Raw genomic sequence first — 17,861 nt, forward strand, 5'->3', positions numbered from 1 at the left:
GAATATTATAAATGGTTTTCGAAAGATCTTTGATTAACAGAAATTGTGCAAAAGTATGCCTCGATTCTGACACACTGTGTAGTAGTTTTTTACATTTCATATCAGGATAAGATTTTGTGTTCAGAGAATCAGCTTAAAACTATAACTGTTTACCTAACAGAAGTGCAATAATAACTAGATAGACCATTTCATTAGTTCTTCTTCGCATTTTAGGTTGATTTTACAAGAAATACTCTCTAAAACTTTTTCAAACTAAATGATGATTTTAAATACTCTTCATATGAGAGGAGGTCCCCTTTGTAAACATTAATCCGCTACTGTTTGTATGTGATGCCGCCTTACCCCACCAAAATTTATGAACCGCTGAGCACAGCTTTTGTGTTTAAGTTAATTTATATGCCTTTTTTTTTTGTTGTTAACTTTTAACTTCTTTTTTTTGTGTCTCAGACAGCTGCCAGCAGTTTGGCTCTTTACACTTTATGACTTCTTATGAAAGTTTTCTAAAATTTCGCCAGAGTTTCTTCGAGTGTTGGACAAAAATTTCACTTGCTTCTTATATGTATATGAATATTATATGTACAATACTTAAATGTACATGTGTATGTATAGCTGTTCGTTGATCTGAAGTCTGAGCTCAAAGTTGATGATATTGGGATTTGAGTTTTCTACCCATTTGCGCATGATTATTGCTCGCTTATTACTATGTGTATACCCTGTTGTGTCACGACCCAAAGGGGTATATTAGAGTCAAGTATTTTGCATTAGTGTTAAGTTTTTCAATGCGAAAGCTTAACATTTAAGAAATGAATTAGATAAATTGGCAGACAGATGACATTCAGTTGTGCCACTTATTACAGGGTATCACCAAAACGGCTATTAAGTTGGTTTAACTTCAGTTTGACCGACTGGATGTTATTATTATTATTATTATTACTACGCTTTCTTATGAACCAAATTGATCGAATGTTGAACAGGGGCTAAGGAGGAATCCGGCAGGGCGTAACATTGAGACAAAAGATAAATAAATGAAAAGCTTAAGCATCGCCTCGTCACAAAACTTTCTTTTCAATTTTGTTTAAATAAAAGAAATCATATAATTTATACAAACATACATGCACACACATACATATGTGGCCCCAGTTTATATACAGACATCTACATATACTTCTTATATACATACATATGTAGGTATCTATATATATTTATACATTTTTTAAAACTAGTTTTATTCACTTGTTCCACTTAGAAAGTGATCCAAATGGGATTAGTGGGACTTCTATGGCATTCGCTTTTTTTCTTGGTGTTTTTTGTTGTTTTCTTTTTCGTAGTAGTTATGCAAGTTGTTGTCGTCGATGATGTGACAAATTGTTTTGTTTTTTTGTGGAACGTGACCATTTGAAAACTCTCTACATAATGTACGTATCACTCACTTGATACTACTTGTAATAGTTTTGCAAATCTTCTTTCCTTATGTCATTCTATCTGATTGCATTATTGTTACCTAAATCTGAGCAATGACATAAAGTTAATAATAATAATTGGATGAATGACACTTACTTCCTAAATGATAAGAATTGCATGACAAATGTTTGTACATATATTAGATATATATCATGATTTTTTTCTCAGTGTAAACGGCAAAGTGTTTGTCTCAATAAGTATTCGATTTTTGCCAATTAATTTTAAATTAATTTAAATTTTGTGGCAACATAAAATCAAAGAACCACATTGCGTATACGTAATGTATACTTGGAGTGGTGACTTCTGTGAAATCTATTCAATTTGCCCTTAGCAACAGCAGATTGGCCAAAAATTTGTCAAACTTTGCCAACATGACAAATCTCAATTACAAATTGGAGCCGCAACATCATTCATTCAAAGCATATAGCAGGGGACCAGGACATTCGCTAAGGGACTGGGCACAAGTTCTATTCACTTTATCACAAAAGACTTCGCGAAAACCACTAACGACTAACTTGGTCTCTGTCTCCCTCTCTGTGCCTCCCGTGAAGACCGAATGGATACATGGACATGGATACTAACCTAACCTACGTTGTCGGAAATGCATCCTTGTTGCCATATCCTCGCTGGCATCATACACAATGGTTACAAGCTCTTTCTATCGCATAGCGGTCCCATATATAAGCCATGGGCAAAATGCCAACAAATGTTTGTCTCTTTTTAATTATCAAAAATTAAGAAGAAAAAAAAAAAACAAAACAAAACACAGCATCAAAATGTGGGACAAAATCAGAGAGAAAAAACTTATTTCTTTTGCACAATGAAAATCGGTCAAACCAATCAAAAAAAAAAATACGAGAAAAGAAAAAATAAAAGAGGAGAGAAAAAAAGCTAAACAACAATGCTCTATCAGAGAGTTCTTTGAACTTTTTTATTGTTACAAATCTACAAAATGTACAAACATATGATGTATTTTTGTATGTATGTACATATGTACATATGTATGTACCTAACAATCTTTATTTTTTGCATACTCTGCATCATTGGGTATATTCCTGTTTTGAAACATAACTGAAATATATTTCTGTTAATTGCTAAAATAAACAAATGTATTTACTATTTGTACAGTAGCTAACAAAAGTATACATACATATGTATTACCTCAGTTTTTAGCTGTTCAAACTGGTGAGTCTTTTAGAAAGGCAATTATATATAGATAGATCTCGATTCTTTAGAAAACATTGTAAGGACTATCCTCAAAAGTCCTTAGCACCATTGTAATTTTATAGTGGAAAACGATTTGTTAAAAAAAAGGCGAGTTTCTCCTGTTTTATTTATATTCTTTTAAGTTTATATTATTTTCGAAGAACGTTGACTTTCCACAAGCTTCTTTTTATCCAAAAACATTAATGGTTTACATTTTCAAGAAATTGTTTGCTCAAATAAAGCTAACTATCGGTGTGTATTGTCTAAGGACCCTCAAATACTGTCCCTTACTGTCACCAATTGAGCAAACATATTGAAATAAAGACTTAAGCACGAGATACAGTGGCCAAAGACTAGCAAACTATGCAGAAACGGTACTAAAAATGTAGCGGAACATGTGTTCGGTCAGCCAAAGCCAATGTTCACTGTACTTTTACTAAGTCTAGAAGATAGAAGAAAGCATTGCGGAAGCACACGGAACACACAAGCAAAAAAAGAAAAGAAAAACGTCAAATTCATGGCAGCAGCGGCATCATCATCAACATTCAACATCAGCATCAGCAGGCTTTAGACCCAGGCCTCAGAGACCCCGTTTAAAGTCTGAGAGCCAGCCACTCGGCCGGTCGGTCACATATATAGTATGTATGTATGTATGTGTATGTGTGTAGATGGGAAGTTCAACAACCTACATGGCGATTGGTATAAGAGAAGGCAATGAAACAAAAAACCACAACAAGCAACAAAATATGTATAAATACACAGAGTAGTACTTGAAATTCGTCACTCTATCTTCTTTGGTTTAATCATGCTTATCAAGCAAATGCTTTAATATTATTTAGTCTGTTAGTTAAATATAAAGAACTTAAAGCATTTTTGAGATTATAACTAAAGAATAGGCATATTGGGATTGCCCAACGATTAAAACAAAGATTTAGGATCCCTCTTAACTTGGTAGACATTAGCTATTGTAGCAATTTGACTGTTTGTTAATTGTATTTTATTCATTTTCTACACCTTTCGAAGAAAATGAAATGTGAGAGGAAAAAAATCACTTTCCTTAGACTTAGCCATGGAGATAGAACTGATTTTAATTAAACAAAGCGAAATCGAAACTGTGTAGCCACCATTGTGATGCTGTCCTTCAGAATTTTACGATTCGTTTTACTATTTCTTTTTGTGGTCCTGTCAGGACGAAAATTACATTTATCAATGTAACACCGGCTTAAACTTCAACTTCAGGCGAGACCAAGAAAAGGTCACCTAAAGCTAATTCAAGATAGCAATAGTTTGCTTTATCAGGATATCAGAATTAAAAGCAGTTATTTCCAAAGTTTCAATAATGTGCTATGTAGGAAGAGATATGTATGTATGTATGTACATACTTACGTACATACAAATATATTATTAGCTATTCAAATGCGTATTTTTAAAGTTGTTGCATATTTATTTTTAAATTGTTTGCTTAAGAAGTCCTAAAGGCCCACTGGGGGCCTCCGTCCCGGGATGGCCCAGTTTTGGTTTTTGCTTTGCGTTGTCTGTGCTCTGAATTTTATCCATTTTGTATTGTGTTCCTTTGCTTGGTTGGTGGTTTTTTGGTCTGACCCATTTCCCCACTCACTCACACATACAACGACTATACATATATATACATATATATATATATATATATATATATATATATATATTTCTGCCGTAGCATTTGATGTATGTATTTTTATATATTTTCCTCCTTTGTGTTGGCGGCTTAATCAACGCAAATGAGAAAGACCTGGCATAGCAACAGGCTCAGCAGTCGGGAAATAAATAAATTTCGCAATCAATCTGATAAACGACTTTTGTATGCCCTTCACTAGATAATGGTTTGGAAAAAGGTTGAAAATAAAATAGTTATTTTCATTTCAAAGCTTATGACTATGGAAAGGTCAATGTCCTTTCTGGATGATGAGTTGGATGAGCCACAGATCAAGGATAAAATAAGAAGCAAACGCAATGCTAACATTCATTATGTAGTTTACGACCAATTTAATTGGATATTTGGATGCATGCAACACATACACACACACACACACACACACCAGACACTTATCGCTCCAAACATGCAATAATGCAAGAGAAAGAAATGAATTTCAAGCAGCAATAAAAACTGGCGACATAACAAACTTTGTTGCAGAATCGATAAATCCCTTTATCTCCGATTTCCCTCTTTTCGCTCATATCCTGTATACTTCTCGTTTTTCTCTTAATTCCATTCTGCTATGAATCTATTTCAATCATGAAACTTTTCTATTTTTGGCAACGAAATTTAAAACAAACAATAATCAATTTGCATGAATGAATTTACACACACACAGAGACACGGCAAAAACAATATAAACAAATGCCTACTTCAAATAAATATGATTCGATTTACGTTGTATCCCATACAAATGTACATACACACATACATATGTATGTATATGGATCTATCGATCTACATTAGTAGATTTCCTAGCGTAAACTTAAGAGGCAAATAAATTTCCCAGAAACATCTGTTCGCACCACATTTAAGCGAATTGAATAGCAAATGTTTACATACTACAAAAATGTTTAAATATATGAAACTTTAATTTTAAAATCAAAAATAAAACAATCCATCGAAGGTTACCCACGTTAGGCTTATAGGCGTTTTACAGTGTCTTCTTACAGCTTATTTCAGTCGGTCTTTGATTTCATTTAAGTTGTATTCATTATTAAATCTAAGAGTTAAAATGTTTGCTTAATTTGCCAAAAGGCTTGTGGTAGGTAAGTTATTTTTTCTCCATTCGTGACATTTCCTATGATTTTTATCCTTTTTGTTTGGCCCACTAATCGCTGTAAAAGCTGCAAACTTTTTTTTTTTGTAATATTTCCACATATTTATTTTTAAAAAATCTACTAAACTGGTTTTTGGATACTTCTATTCTAAAGCAATTTCAAAAGAAACAACATTAGCAGCAAATGCACAGCCCGGAAATCACTTTCCCTAATGAAGCGAAACAACACACACACACACACTCACGCACGCACATACACATATTCATTGGCACACTTCCCTTGCCTGAACCTCGTCGATTTTAGTTGTTTTTGTTGCTCTTTGCCTGATAACAGTCAGTTGGGATTGCATTGGAATTCATATTGATGTACATATGTATGTACATATATGTATGTATGTATGTACATGCAAACGAGGGCATTTTATAGAGAATTCAGAAATTTTCTTAGTCTATTATTAATAATAATGCTATCTACAACTTGAAGTGTGCACTGTAAATTTCACTACTTTTAATACGTACAGATAAATTGTAAAACCTTACCCTTTGGTCAGAGGGCGGGGGCATAATTGCCGAAGAGGAACCACAGGTTGTTCGTTGTTGTAGCAAACTTTTCGCATGGCCCTCGCGCAACATGTTTGCCTGCCTGTGTGTGTGTGTGTGTCTGTGTTTGTGTCTCTGCCAGTGTGACGCAGAATCGACGTTTATTAATTGATCCTCCTGATCTGAACCTGCATCATAATTTTCACTTGATTTTTACCTTATATTATTATAAAGTGGACTTTTATTTGTCTCATTTATTTCTTTGTTTTGGATCTTGTGCCGCATACCGCCACACACACACACACACACGCAGGCTACATAGCGACACAGCCACAACACAACACCCAAAAAAAGTTTGTTGAAAATTTAATGCACACACACCCATAAACAAATGAACATGAATATGCACACACACACAGAAACACACAGTAAGAAATGCAGGTTAAAACACGCACGCAAATTTTTCTTTCCACTTCTTATTTTACTTCGTTTCTTCGATTCTTTTTCGTTTTCTTGATCAATCTTCTTCTGTGTCAGTTGAAATATTTATTCCTATTTGCAATGTGTTTAATCCAATGGGCCATAGCTGTTGGACCGAACCACTGGAGCAAAGTTGTTGTTATTGTCCATAAACAAACATATAAAATAGTAATACATTTACACATATATATATGCATATATTTTTATTTAAATATATGTATGTTTGTATGTATGTATGTACATATGGCAGGTAATTTGTTTGTATATTTTGTGGCAGCTCTCTGGATGAGTGTTTGTTTGTGTGTGGCAATCAAACTTCATTTGTTGTTTGTTTTGTTAGTTGATATTTTGTTTATTTACTGGTGTAATTAATTAAATTCGTTGAATTATCTTATTTTGGGGACACTTACAAATTCTTGTTGTTGTTCTGCCATTGTTACTAGTGCTGGAAACTAGTGTTGTGAAATTCATTAATGGCACCATCGATAGCAGATTCGATAAGTCGATAAATCGATGTGTTAAAATTTGGTGCCAGTTTTAGTGTGGCCCTACTTTTTTAAATGAAACTGAAAACTTCGTATATTACCGTTACAATTCAAAAAAGGGTATTTGATTGGTAACCAAAAAAGAACTGTTATAACATAAGTTTATTTTTTAATAAATAAAACTAACTTAAGACAAAAACCTCTAGATACTTAGTATTGCCAATTGGGGGAAAAAAAAGTTGACTGAGGCCAATCAAAGAGAAAGGGTTACGATTGCCTAGGCCTTTGATGGATCCTCAGCTTTGCTGGGAGATGAAGAAATCTCTGTGATAGGCTCCGGCTCCACAGCTGCAGTCTGCTCAGCAGCTACAGGCGTAGATTCAGATGGGGCCGTCCTGGCTAGATCTCCAGGAGAAGGTTTCTTGGCAGCGGGTTTTGCATTTCCACGACCAAAGATAGCCTTCTCAATTCCCAAAATGGGAGCCTCAAATGCAAGAGTAGCGAATATGGAAGCAGTTAATGTAATACCGAAATCATGCCACCAACGAAGGATCTAAATGAGAAGGAAACACATAGTTGGATAAGTTCTCCAAATGAGGGAAATGCCTATTTGACTTACCGCATCATAGTCGGAGAAATGAGTGTCCGTCTGAAGACGTGCAGCATTAACCAATTGGACAATACGATGGATCACATACATGCAGTAAGTCAGGCGACTGAAAGCAGTGAAGAAGCTCCATGACAAGAAATCGTTGACCAATCCACCGTGTCCATTGTAACAGGCCCACACAATCCAGCCAATTGACAAAGCCCACGATGTGCGACTCAGTGGCTCAAAGATAGCACCCTCAACCAGCGGTGAGTCAGGTGTGTCGGGCAAAATGCGCCAATATGGTCCCCACAAATCGGCCAGCATGGTACCAAAGGCAACTACCCATCCGGTGATTACCCATGGCTTGGCTAGCGGGATTTGACGCCCACGATTACGTGTGAAGAGGAAGTAGCCAAAGATCACACCAATCAACCAGGTCGGTATGCGAGTATGTGTGGGATAATAGGTCAAACGTTGACGCAAATCAACATGATCATCCTGTACACGGAACAAGGTAAAATCGTTCGTTATAAACGTAGCCACGGTGCAGCCCAAGCAGAGCAAAGCAAAGATGATTATTGGTATCAAAGCCTTCTTGCCCCATTTCCACAATGGAATAAGGAAAAGCGGTGACAGGAAATAAAGTTGCGTGTCCACAGCCAAATACCACGATTGCGAAATACACTAAAAGCATAAAGAAGAGAAATTAGTAAATTCAAACAGGGAAAGTTGCTCGACCAATCTTCACTTACAATGCTATAGGGGAAGGCATAATTCTGGACATAGAGCAGAGTTGCCCACCATGTGTCCGCGCAGCGAGTGTCCTGTGTACCCAATTTGAACCACATGGGACCAGCACCCGAATACTTGTACAAGGACATAATGTACAGCACAACGACAGCCACAACAGGAGTGAGACGAATATAACGATGGAAATACATCATTGGGATATTCAATTTGCCCTTGGTACGCTCCAATTCACGGAAAGCTCCCCAGCACATCAACAGGCCGGACATGAAGAAGAATGTATCGACACAGAGTGAACCATTTTGGACCAACATCGAATAGGGCGTTTGGACCCAAGTGTAGAATCGATTCTTATTAATATGTGGCAGATCATAGAAGGTCATATACCCATGACCGAACACCACCCACATCATACTGAAGCAACGCAAACCATTAAGACAATGGATAACATTCGGATTATTGGTTTTTTTCACAGTGAAAATCTTTGGCGCATTATGCAGCACAGAGAAGGCAAGCAACAGTGGCTTCTTGGGAGCTGGAAAACCAACAAATGAATCTACAAGTCCATACGGATAAGCAACAAAATGGCAAACTTACCGCCCTTCCGGGTCTGGACATAATCATAAATGCTGCTGGCAATCAGGCAGAAGACAATAAACGAAAAGAAAATGCTGTAAAGAAACAAAAACGAAAATAAAAAATCATTTAGTTTATACATAAGCGTTTGGCATTTTTAATTTAATTTAATAAATTCTCCTTTCATTTTTTTTTTTTAATTGTTATCTAGACTTGGCTTTGACACTTAATTGCCTTTAATTGTCTAATCTAATCTGCTATATTTTGTTTTATATTTTTCCCCCCTCAGGGTTATCTATTTCCATAGGTTCTTCCGGACACAAAAGCACTCGATATATGTATATATATATATAATAAGTATATCATCATATCGGTTAGAACAAAGTGCAATCTGTTATGTCACATAAGAATTGGCCGTTAATTTGAATTTACTTACATGGCAAATATATCAACGCCTCGCAACTCCACTGGTGCATCGTATTTACACCATTTCTCTTGGACCAATTCGGCATCCAGATCGGCCACATCGTTGCCATAGAAACTAAGAATGGCATCCTTGAGCAATTGATCGGCCTTTTCGGATGAACAACTGCTTGGCACACAAATGCCCAATTCAAAGAATTCCGGATTCGTTTGCTTATAGCTAATACGTGACTGAAGAAATTCCTCATTACGTGGCTTCACTTTGTCATGGAATTTCGTAATATTCAGACGGGCCAAGCAGTATTGTCCATGGATCTCATCGCCATAGGTGTTAGTGGCTGCCACACATTCCTCATATTGACCCATACTGATCAAATGGCCCCAGAAGAAACCCATGGGCATGCGACCCCATGTGTCGGGAACTGCAATTGCAAGAATATCAATCAATCAATCAATCAAACAATTTTGGATTATCAAATCAATAAACACTTTGCCACCTGCAATCCACTCATTGGGGGATTTGTATGCTATCAAGATAAGATTTCTATTTTGTTAATCTGCAATATAAATATAAATTTTTCAATTGGTTAACCAACTATTGCATAAGCAATATTGATCAACAAATTCTGCTAACAAAACACTTCACACAGAAAGACAGAGAGACAGAGCGAGAGAGTGAGACGAGGTAAGGTTAACAGGATTTAGGACCCTGATTTAGGACCCAATCTAATGCCCAGTGATGTCATCAAGAAGTGGTCAGAAGCTTATCGCCACATACATATATTCGATTCTCACAATCACAAATCAACAATGAAATTTGATTTGTTAGATGGGATTTGTGTGGGAAATCATAATTAAATTTACAATCGGCTCATAAAATGCGGCAATGCGATTTATGAATGGAAAATTGGTTCAATTGAATTATCGTTCCCATTTTGGAGGAATGCAACCCAAATGCTTCTAAGCGGCCTTAGATAACGATAAGAGATTATGTTAGGCAATTAATAAACTACTTGAGTTTGTTCTAATTATACTTCATTTTTATGTATACCCAAAGAGCAATCCGTATTTTGAATGTATAACCAAAGGACAATCCCATTTGAATACCTAAAGGACGACTCTACCACGACTACCAAAAGATCTATCCATAAATGTTATGAATTCGGAACACTCGTCTAAAGTTTTAGTAGATTTCGTTTTCTCAACGTTAAAAAACGAAAAATTTTGAAAGGTCCTGATGCCATAGACAATCTTAAGCTGCTTGGAATTCGAAAAGTAAATTCCTCCCCGTATGCTTACATTCCAGAGCCCATTCCTCGTAGTTATTGATGGCATCTCGAATGCGAAGCAAATCTTGGTCACAACGCTCATCATCGTAGTCCCGATTCGTATAGGAATTGCTGCGGGCCAATTGAGTGCCAGATGCATTATATGCCTCAGCTTGCTGAGCAGCCACCTCGAAGAACTGATGGGCCAAACTCTTTTGCATGAGCGAGGAGTAGCCGGTTAGGAGATCATCAGCATTCTGTGATTGAGCATCCAACGTTGAGCAGCAGCCAATCGTAAGCAGCAATGCTGCCAGGACACCAAATCGTTTCATAATCCTTCCTATCGATCTCTATATACTTATTCGTACTATCGCGATTCGCGTGCGCCGCATAGAGCGCTTCAGAAACGGAGAATGAATACGTTTATGCGATCCATGTGTCGGCGTACGGTAGCTTTTATAGGCTCCCCCATCTAGGCAGGGGCACTCGAGTTAAAATCTATTAATATTTTTATTTTTGTTTTTGCCTCGCATTTGCCAGATACCAGTTGCGTGGCCAGGCCAAGCTCGACCATAAGATTTGGCCAAGACGATAAGGTTTGGGGGGCAACTACGTACATACATACATACATATACTCCACTTCTTACCATTGTCCATTAAACAACGTTCTCTCCCTCTCGGCCTAATCAATTGGCTTGCATTGCACTTGCTTTAACTTTATCTGCTGTCTTATCTGGTGGCTATTTCACATTTTTATTTTCCGTTTCGGATTTGTGCTTAAGATTTATTAAAAACTATATACGAATTGTTTGTATGTAAGTGTTTGTTCAGGTATAGTTCTATATAGCACATTATATGATGGAATATTGCCCATAAAATTTATGTCACTGTCCACTAACATTTTGGCTTGGCCACAATTTCAGACACTGATAGTGGCCCTCAGCCCACACAATCGGTGACGATTTGTAAATGCTTCTTTTAATTAAATTAGAATTGGGAAAAACCCGGCATTAGACGGCGAACTTTGGATGGCCGTAGAAGTTTCAACAGACAATTACTATACACCAATTGATTTTATGTGAAGAACACTTGGCCCAGAGACATTCTGTCAGAGTTATACATATATGTATTTACTTGATAGTTTTCGATAATAACAAATTTGGTAATGAAATGAACTATTATCAAAGCCAACTTCAAGTCATATTCATTTTTATATACTCTTTATATCACTCAGTTTCTATCTGACGTTACGAAATGTGAAAAATTTTTCCCCCTAATGTATGCAGTATGCAATTTTTAATCAACTTAAGAGTATTTCTTCTTCTAAATTGGCTATAATTAATGTTTGCATTGAGAATAGCTTATTATTAACAAAAAATTTAAAAGTATTTCTATTTATGGCCAAAAGCAAAACCATTGACTAACTATTGCCTACTTTGGGGGGGGAAAAATTTTTAGATCTAGCCCCCAAAAAGGGATCAGGATAAGCACATCCTATGCCGTTAAAAAGTCTTGTGACTTTGAAAATTTACAAAATTCACAGATTTTCAAAAGCGATATTACTAACTATTATTTATTTTTTTAAAATTTTGAAATTAAATGATTGTATTGGAATGTAATTCACGCTGATTTTCAAGTTATCTTAATAATAAAACGCAAAATTTTCTAATAAAACTTAATGTCATAAAGCTCTGATTGAGTCTATGTTTGGATTATTTCAAAAATGTCTTGATGATTTGCGCAATTGCATACTTTAGGGGGCGAATCCAGCTTTATTTCACAAAACATCAATGAAATTTGAAGGGAGAGTGCCATAAATACTTATTGTTAGAGTGAAACCATCGTTGCTAGGCCATTATATACGAATATCTGTGCAATAAACTATAAAACCTTTTCGTAATTAAGATAGAGGAAAAAGAGAAACTACTATAGCTACTCTAAAATGAGATTTCCGATCTGAGTGCTTGGAGTTTATCTTTTTTTTTTTGCAGGAAGAAGACTCAAGAGCATTTACTATCAGATTTTCATAGTTTTGACCCCAAACAACTAGTTACGCGTTTATAGACGCACATATACATACATACATATATATATATATGACATTCAATTGGCAATATCAGTGAAAACACTCGATAATTTATTAGTCGCTCACACTTTAAGAAGTTAGTGATAGTCGGAGAGAGAGAGAGGGGGGAGGACATTCATACTCGTAGACTGTGACTCTGTGAAATGTCAATTGATGGTTTATGGCGTGGGAATAACAAAATTCCAATTGATCTTATCACTCGCCATATTAGCGATTTCTTCACTTCTATTGTCAGCTTTTGAATCGCGTTTAAATTCTTATCTTCAGATTATTACGGTTACGGGCTGTGATTAGACCTAGAATAAATCACTAAATCGCTCAGGAAATAATAAAAAATCAAGAAAAATACAACGAAAATGTGTTTATCACACACACACACACACACACACACACACACACACACACACATGTGATTTGTGTTGAGTCATTTATGCGAAAAATAAATAAGTTCAATGATGTCAAGGAACAAAATTTACGAGTATTACTTGCCAAAGGGAGTGACTACCTACATATGGACATATGTATGTATGTATGTATATGGCCTAATCGCATCAAGGTCAAATCAAATCCATCAATAATCTAATGTGTATGGACTCGTGGACACACTGGGCTATCGGTGATCCAATGTATAGATAGAATATCAATTGATTCAGTCAAACCAATCCCCCCCAAAACAGTTAATAATGTTCACGTCAATTGTCAAAGTACAAAAAACAGAAATTAAGGTATAGTAATAAACGCTTTTCTTCCACTTGAAATAAATATACCCTCCCAGCTTAAGTACTTCAATAATGATAAGTCCATCATCTTGACTTGAAAACTCAAGTGACTCAATTCTAATCGCAGTAAGATTTCATACTATAATACCCAATTGAAGAGTATATCTTTACTTAGCCTTACCTTATATAGCCAAATCGGAGAAAAAATTCAAGTTCAGTTTACGAACAACTGAATCTACTTAGTGCAAAATGCACCTGGTGGGGTATAATAATCGCAGTGAAATGGCTAAACACTTCAGATCTTTATATATGTATGTATACCGTTTGCCTATTTATATTTCGAGCACCCACAAATTCCAAATAATTTATTTGCCATTTGTTATGTTCTTTTTTTTTTTACTCCGGAAATGTTTCATCAGAGCGCCTAAGAACTTTGTACCCAAACAGCTAATGCCCCACAAAAGAAATGACTTTTTTATAATCGTCACATGCATCCGGGGGCAGGTCTTGTGATGACTGGGGTGGTAACAAAGCCATTGGATCTCATCGATGGGGGGCACTTGGCATTGTTAATTTACTAAATAACCCCATAGAATTTGCCTAATTATTGGTAGTAAGTAGTGGTCTTAACTTACCAAGGGTCCTTCATTTTCAAATACTTTTCCATTGACAGTCTTATCGGACATTTGCCGATTTGTCGTTGTGATTGAAGAACTTTAGTGGCTATCCACTTGTGAATAAAGCATTTGAATATGAGTATATACATAATTGTTTGATTCTAAAAATAAGATTGATAAGCAATTTAAGGCGTGTCACTATCGATCGGAATAGTTGAGTATAATCCTATTAAGGATTTATACTTTTGCTCTGATAAACTTGATTCTTTAGCTGATCACTGACTCAGTTGTTAATTCTTTCGATTGTTCACGAAATTAATCGTTAATAAACTCACTTGTTCAGTTCCTTATTGATTTACTTGCTTCTCTTGGGATCGCTAATCTATTTCTAAGTTCTTACGAAAAGTAATGCTATCTTGAGAGATAACGTGAACATGTGAGTCTAAACCAGTGATTCAATGAATAAGGATAGTTAAATCAACTCTTCAGAAGTAAATGAGCAAGAAAATTGGTTCATAAATTAAAGCCTAAGCAACTATATATAGTCAGGCACTCTTACATATCTTAACTTGATTCAAATTCAAACTGAATATTCATTATGTCATCTTGACTCAATTACTACAAACTAATCATTAATCATAATATCATTATATGATCTATTCACTCTTTTGATCAGAATAATGTAAAATGATCAAAAAAATTACCTGATATTAACTCAATTCCTTAATTTCTTTCACTTATTCAAGTCATTCAATATAACTGATCAAACAAGTTAAGCTAATCCTTCAATCCAACTAGAGATCAACTATTAACACATTTAAAAAATAACACGTTGATTTTAATTTTTATAATTTTTATTTAAATTAATTTATTTTACACTTTCAAGCAAAGTATTTTTAGTTAATTACAGTGTGTGGGTTTTCATTTTTACTTTTATTTCGGTTTCTTTTTAGTTTTGTGTTTTGTTTTTTTTTTTTTTTTTGTTTTTATTGTGATTTTGGGACTTTTTTTTTTTTTGTTTTGTTTTAATCAATATGAAAAAAAATGGAGATTGGTAAAAACAATAATAATCATAATAATCATAATAATAATAATAATAATAATGATGAATAATAATAATAATATATATCTTTCATATAAGAGATATATACATAGATATATGTATATAAAGTAATCGAATGAAAACTTGGATAGAAAAGTCGTCATCATGATTCTCGCCTTAATATTTAGATGAATTTCTTGTTGCGCTATTTTACAATTAATTATTATAATTAGAATTATGTTGTAACGATTGGTTGTTGGTTTTCTTTTTTGTTTGTTTGTTTTTTTTTTTTTTTTTTTTTCGTTTTTTTTGTAATGATTTAATTATAATTAATGTTTCTTGTTTTTTTTGTTGGTATCATTCGTTTTTCTTATTTATGATTAATATTAGTTATTAGTTTGTTGTTAGAACTAGTTTTTACTAAGGCTTGGTTTACACTTGACTTAACTAGGCATCCTCTCTTTCTCTCCGTCTTCCTCTATCATATCATATCCTTTTTCATCTTAATGGTTTTTTTGTTTTTTTTTTTTTTTTTAATCTTATTTAAGTGTTCTTTGTTTTATGCATAGTTATAAACGGTGTGTGTGTGTGTGAGTGTGAGTGTGTTTAGCAAAAGCAACAAATACAAAATTGCCTTTAAATTTTTTTTTTAGTTTTTGGGTTCGTTTTGTTTGCATTTTGTTTTTTGTTGGTTTAATAATTTACAAATTGTTTCACTTAGCAGCTAATATATATATATATATATAAGTGTGTGTATGTGTGTGTGTGTGTGTGTAAGTTATGGTATTATCTATAAGGAAGTCTTAACTTAAATATTTAACTCTATTTTACATACACTAAAGCTATAGATATACTTATATATATATATATATATATATATATATATATATACATATATATATATATATATATATATATATATATGTATAATTAATGCAATTCGTGTTGCTTTCTCTTTTTGTTTTATATAATTGTAATCACAAATAGTTTTGGAATATGCTCTCTCTTTTTCTTTCTTTTTCTACTTTCCATCTCTCTCTTTAAAATTAAAAACAAAAAATAAAATAATAAATATAAAATCAAAAAAAAAAAAATTAAGGTTACACACACACACACGCGCGCATCTGCTCCTCCAATTATCATATTCCTTTCTTTTGTTCTTTGTTGCTTTCTAGTTTTAATTTAAATTACAAAATTCAGACTGGAAAAAAATAAATATCAAACTTAAGAAGGGTGAAAAAAAGGAAATTTTTGAAATTGTTTTTTTCGTTTTTGTCTTTTTTTTTTTTTGTTTTTGTTTTTGGTTAATTCATAAAGTTAAGTTGTCGGTTGGGCTGGGCGCACGACGCTACGGGGGCGTGGCAAACGGCTGCCAATAAGAAGTAAAAATTTAAAAAAAAAAAACGCCACCTGGCGGCTGCTGGTTACAAAAGGCAGCGTTATGTTTCTCTGTTTCGTTATCGTTTGTTTTGTTTAATTGTTTTATGATTAGTTTTAAGTAATTCTCATTTGTTTTTTGTTTTTATTTTTAGTGGTTTTTTTTTTGTTTTTTTTTTTTTTTTTTTTTTTGCTCTAACAAGTAACAAGGCCACGGCGGCAAAGCCTTGACTTGAGTATAAATTACAATTGCATTTGTTATTAAATTAATTGTTAAAAATTTTAAGTGATTTGTTTTTGTTTTCGTTTTTTTTTTTTTTTGTCATTTTGTTTTTAATTGTATTTTTTTTTTTTTGTTTTGTTTTTTGTTTCGATTTGGTGTCAGTTTTGATTGTGTGCAGCTGCTGCTTAGGGGGCGTTTTTTTTTTCTTCCAATCTCTTGGCAGCCACATGACCAACAGGAGGGGGAGATCGGGGGGTAGGGATGTGGGTGGGGGTTGTTTAGGCCCAGCCGCCATTTTCATCTACAAGGATTGATTGATCATTAAAAACACACAAACTAACTAAGTTATATACCCGATATACTTAAACATATATATATATTTTTTTTTGTTTTTGTTTTTGTATAATATGTTGTAGCCTATAGTCTAGGGGCAATTTGATTTTACAAATTTTGTTTGTTTTTCGATATAGTGTATATATATATATATATATATATATATATATATACATATGCATGTTCATGTTAATTATAATTATTATTTACAATTAATGTTGCTTTGTTGCTGTTAACGCAATTTGAAGGCATTTTTTATGCGCAGTTTACATTGTGATCTAGACATAATGTCCGATATATAATATATGTATCTAGTCATATCATTTCATATATATATATATATATGTATGTGTATGCATTTATGTATAAATTTAGGTATAATTTACAAAAAATGTTTAACACGCTTCCTTATTCCTCTCATCCTTCATCTAGCTTTCTCATTTCCTTTCGTCTCTATTCTATCTCTTTCTAATTCATATACATATACACATAGATATATATATACATATATATGTATAGAGCTATACATCAATTCGATTCCTTTCGATCGTTCGATCAATCGACCATGAAATCGAGAATCTTCTTGGGCGGCGGCAACTTGTAAAAACTTAGCATGAGCTAATCCTACTCCTAACTCACTCCTAAGTGCTACTCCTAAACTGGTAACTCCTTAAAACTTCATCTCTAACTTGTCCTAAATCTATTCCTACTTAATTCCATGCCTTCCTTATACCGGAAACAGCGAAATAAAATCCGAAAAATAAACTTAACTGAAACCTATGACTATATATATATATATATGTATGTATGTATGTATATAATCCAATCTAATAAATAGTATATGTATCCTTAGATATCTAAAGCTGATAAATTTATATATACATCTATATATAT

At 34.0% G+C, this 17,861-nt stretch overlaps 2 protein-coding genes across 3 annotated transcripts in view; both read right to left on the reverse strand.

Annotated features, from left to right (window-relative positions):
• Ptpmeg2 (Protein tyrosine phosphatase Meg2) overlaps positions 1 to 6,986 on the reverse strand; it is a 29,699-nt gene extending 22,713 nt beyond the window's left edge. Inside the window, exon 1 of one of the 2 annotated variants that reach the window (XM_068303466.1) lies at positions 6,890 to 6,986. In XM_068303466.1, coding sequence (XP_068159567.1) covers positions 6,890 to 6,913 — 24 coding nt within the window. In that variant the 5' untranslated portion in view covers positions 6,914 to 6,986. Of the gene's footprint in view, positions 1 to 5,999; positions 6,351 to 6,889 lie in introns of those variants that run through there. The other variant, XM_068303464.1, reaches the window with a different exon arrangement.
• A 101-nt stretch (positions 6,987 to 7,087) lies between these two features.
• Positions 7,088 to 10,987, reverse strand: LOC137587178 (nose resistant to fluoxetine protein 6). The gene is made up of 6 exons (XM_068303468.1): positions 10,602 to 10,987; positions 9,316 to 9,724; positions 8,901 to 8,974; positions 8,309 to 8,838; positions 7,584 to 8,240; positions 7,088 to 7,517 (listed from the first exon to the last, which is right to left on the reverse strand). The coding sequence occupies exons 1-6, from the start codon at positions 10,900 to 10,902 to the stop codon at positions 7,242 to 7,244; spliced, it is 2,247 nt and encodes a 748-aa protein (XP_068159569.1). The 5' UTR covers positions 10,903 to 10,987; the 3' UTR covers positions 7,088 to 7,241.
• Between the last annotated feature and the right edge of the window lie 6,874 nt (positions 10,988 to 17,861).

The sequence above is a fragment of the Drosophila tropicalis genome, unplaced genomic scaffold, assembly GCF_018151085.1.
Source record: "Drosophila tropicalis isolate 14030-0801.00 unplaced genomic scaffold, ASM1815108v1 contig_158, whole genome shotgun sequence".
NCBI lineage: Eukaryota > Metazoa > Arthropoda > Insecta > Diptera > Drosophilidae > Drosophila > Drosophila tropicalis.